A 3,776-nucleotide genomic window follows, 5' to 3' on the forward strand; every position below is an offset into this window, starting at 1 on the left:
AATTGAACTCAGACCCTTGCGCTTTCCAGGGAAGCGCTTATTCTACTGAGCCATCTCCCCAGCCCTAAGAGATAGTTTTAATGTAAAATGTTTTCTGATTGTAGGACCACTGTCCTCTGAAGATTTTCAAGAGAGTTCTGCTATGAAGTGACCAAGGTAATGGGGTGCTTTGCTACCCAGCTCCCCATGCTGGAGTTGTCAGGTCAGACTGTAGGTGGCCGTTGCGCCCCTCACCCCTTCCCCAACTGTGGGTTTCCACTGGTCCTTAGCATTTGCTTGTGGCCAGTCCTTCACATCGGTATTTTCTGCCTTGTTTCCTAGGGTCTCAGTGGCTTCAGAAGCTGTGGCAGCTACTGTGGGAGGCCCTGCTGTCTCAGTCTGGCTGCCCTGCCCCACCCCGCCCAGCTGAGCTCTCTCAGATGAAGCTGCTGTGACTCATACATTCTTTGGAGATGCCTTGACATTTCATTATGAGAACTGCCTTTCCCAGGTCACGCTGCTGAAGTTGTCTGCACAGTCCCATGTGTGCTGTACAGCAGTACCTACCCAAACTCCTTGCACTTACCGTATCTTTGTTGGCAGTTTTAACAGCCCTTTCATAGTTGGACAACACAGTATAGAAGTAGATAATACAAAAATGGTCTACAGCTTGACTCTTCTTAACTTGTTAAATTGTATTTCTGTACAGAACTGGTCAGTGGTAGGATATATTTAATCATAAGGAACTTTGTCCAGTGGGGCTTCCCTGGACTCACCTCCACAGTTACAGGAATGATGGGTAGAAGTACCTGTCACCACTCTCAGTGCTCTGCCCTGGGGTACCTGCTGGGGCTATGTCTAACCTTTCTGGCAGACTGGCCAGTGAAGGAGCTTGTGCTGGGCCTGGCTCCCAGCTGCAGCACCTCTGACCTGTAGGCCTCCTCCAGGGCTTTGTTGTCTAAAGCATAACCAGTTCTAAGGTTCAGTCTTCAAGGTGGATGTGTGTCTTTATGGAGCCTTTACCTTTGTCTAAAACTGAAATTCCTGTCTCTATCCAAAATCTTATTTATTTTTGGAGCAATGTCAGCAGACACAGTCATTTACCTAAGTCTCACCTAGGGTGGAGGCTCTCTGAGGGCTAAAGCAAATTAAAGCCCACAGAAAGATTTGACCCACAGCTGTAGTTTGCAAGGGCTTTGATGGTGGTACCACTGGTGGCTATAACATTTAGAATTCAGGCAGTTTCATATAAAAGAAAGATCTGGTTCCTGTGTGTCTCAAGAAGTGGAAAAGTCCACTGAGGCTTGGCCACCATCTTTGCACTGAGTGGAGCCAGGTTGAAGCAGCTCCTTGGCTGGGCTGGGCAGGGCTGTGTGGGCCTCGCCACAGTAGCTGCTCTCATTAACATGACCTGTGGGCTTTTGAATTGTGGCTTCCGGCTGTTGTGTGCCATTGTTGCCGTGGTCTTTTTCTGTTTTCTGGCTACGCACTATACAGCCTTCCAGAAGGTCTCAAGCTAGTGTGAGCAGTGGTTAAAGGGCTGCAGGAGGAGAAGCTGCTCCATGAGGCCCACGTGCTGCACCAGCCCCACCCGGCCTTCAGGGAAGGGGTCACAGCCAGGGTGGAGCGGGCTTGCTGGCGCTGCTCCATCTGTTCACTCAGCCTGAAAGTTATAAGAAACGTTTCCTTGCTGAGGGAGTGGGGCCATTTTGTAAAATATGAAAGAAACCAGTGACAGCCCCAGCCCATTTCAGGCTTCCAAGACCGGCTATTGCCACAGAAGGCTAAGCTTCCTGTTTACCAGCAGGCCCGAGACAAAGTGGCTATGCTTCCTAGCTGTGCTAGGCCTGGCAAACAGGCCAGGTTCTGTCTGTCAAGATGGTGGGCTGAATGTTCCCTCTGTGCTTGGCCAGGGGGCTGGCAGGGCCCCTGCGGCCTAGGCCTGGATGCGAGCCACCCTCGCGAGGGCACCTGCTGGGGAGCACTGCTAGGGCTGCAGAACTGGCCATCGCCTTTGAAGGAAGCAGGGGAGGGAGGGTGGCTCTGCCTCCTTGTGGCTCGGCTCCTCCTCCTCGGTGCTCCTCTCCCTGCGCAGCCCAATCCAAGCAAAGGCCCTGGGCAAAAATAAACCTTTCAGTAACAAATTTGTAACTTTTGTTTTTAAGTCTCCTAGAAGCATAGAAGCAGCATGCAAGCTTCCTGGAGAAAGGCACTTCTTTACAGCAGTGCCCTCTGCACAGGAATTGGGCCCCTTCTGTATTACCTCATACAAAGTAAGTGTCCCACTAACTGTGGAGGCCTGGCCTTCCTCTGCCAAGGTCCTGCTCCTCTAGCAGAGGAAATGCTCGAGATGCTTTCAGCAGATTAGCGAAAGGAAGAGAGGGCTATTTTAGAAGCCAGTCTGCCTTCCATGGGCTGAAGTTTTCTCCTAACCCTACAATCCCTGTTTCTTAGGGAGCCACAAGTATAAAAAAGGGACCAGGACTCATTTGCATAAGAAGGCTTGCAAAGCAAGATAGGGTTTTAGTCCAGTGCGCACACAGGGCATCTGTCAAGATTTCTGAGATTCTAGCCCTTCAACCTGTAATCCAAGCATTCTGAGGCTGAGGCAGGAGAATTGCAAGTTGGAGCCCAGCCCGGTGACACCCTGTCCCAAAATGAAAAGTAAGAAGGGCTAGGAATATATTTCACTGTGAAGACCCTGGCTTCAGTCCCCAGTATTGGGGGTGGGGGGCAATGATTCAAGAAAAGGAAGGGGAAAGTACCACATGGCCACAGCTGGGGAAAAGGTGGCCCTTTCTCAAGTGTCACCAGGCTGCTTTCAATACCATTCTCCACTGTGGCCTTAGTGGAGGAGGGGATGTCAAGCAAGGGGCTGTGGCAAAAGCAGAAAATAAAAGCAGAGCCCAGAATGGGAAAATCCCTGAAAATGTGGCTGCCAGCCACACTATACCCAAATTTGAACTTGTCAAAATGGCGTCAGGCCCTGTAGCCAGGGGTAAAGACAGGCACCAGCAGCCAGGCGCTGAAGGTCCTTTCAGTCACTGGTGACAAAGCGGCATTAGCTTTTTCTAGACTGACTGTTTTGCGGCTCCTTTGTTCCTGCGCAGCTTGGCCGCTCACAGTCGCGCAGCAGCATGAGCTTCTCCCAGTTACCAGACAGCGCTGTGGCCCCGCCACTCACTCTTCATGCAGAGTTGGCCACGTGCCCTAGTGTAGAATAAGAGGTGGCCGAGATGATCATGCCCAGGAGTGAGGCAGAGGGCAGTGCAGCCCTCCTGGGCGGGTAGGACAGGACAGGGACCGCAGTTTTGGGCCACACTGAGCCTGCTTGCCTGTGAGTCATTTCTGCTTGGCAAGGTGAGGCCACAACAACCCAGCTGGTGTTGAGATCCAGGCTCTGCAGCTGGTTGCCCTGCTTGAGCCCCAGACCCAACTCTTGCCTTGGTGTGTTGCTTTGCAGGGAACCCCATCCACTTTCTGGCCTCAGTTACCTTCCTTGTGTGACAAGGGCTAATATCAGTATGTACAGATACTGTGAGAATTACTTGAATCACGTATGTATGTGGCACCAAAATGTTATTTAAATTTAAAATTATACTAAAAGACATGTTGCCATTAATCCCCCTCAGAACCCTCCCCCTTGCCTCAGACACACTTGTGATTCTTGCCACTTTTTTGGGTTTTTTTTGAGACATGGTCTCACTGTGTAGCATAGGCTGGTGCTGAACTCTCAGCAGTCCTCCTGCTCAATCTTGCAAGTGCTGGGACTGTAGGTGTCCCACTAAAAGTCTTCT

The 3,776-nt window shown here is 51.1% G+C and overlaps 1 protein-coding gene across 3 annotated transcripts in view; it reads left to right on the forward strand.

Moving 5' to 3' along the window:
* The window catches only part of LOC111816381 (cytochrome c oxidase assembly factor 1 homolog), a 16,461-nt gene that overhangs the window by 5,157 nt on the left and 7,528 nt on the right, over positions 1-3,776 (forward strand). For 2 of the 3 annotated variants that reach the window (XM_023713503.1, XM_023713505.1), the window contains exons 2-3: positions 105-156; positions 2,145-2,252. In XM_023713503.1, the coding sequence (XP_023569271.1) occupies positions 2,168-2,252 (85 nt within the window). In that variant the 5' untranslated portion in view covers positions 105-156; positions 2,145-2,167. Of the gene's footprint in view, positions 1-104; positions 203-2,144; positions 2,253-3,776 lie in introns of those variants that run through there. The other variant, XM_023713504.1, reaches the window with a different exon arrangement.

Source organism: Octodon degus, unplaced genomic scaffold (genome assembly GCF_000260255.1).
Source record: "Octodon degus isolate 3935 unplaced genomic scaffold, OctDeg1.0 scaffold00031, whole genome shotgun sequence".
Classification (NCBI taxonomy): Eukaryota; Metazoa; Chordata; class Mammalia; order Rodentia; family Octodontidae; genus Octodon; species Octodon degus.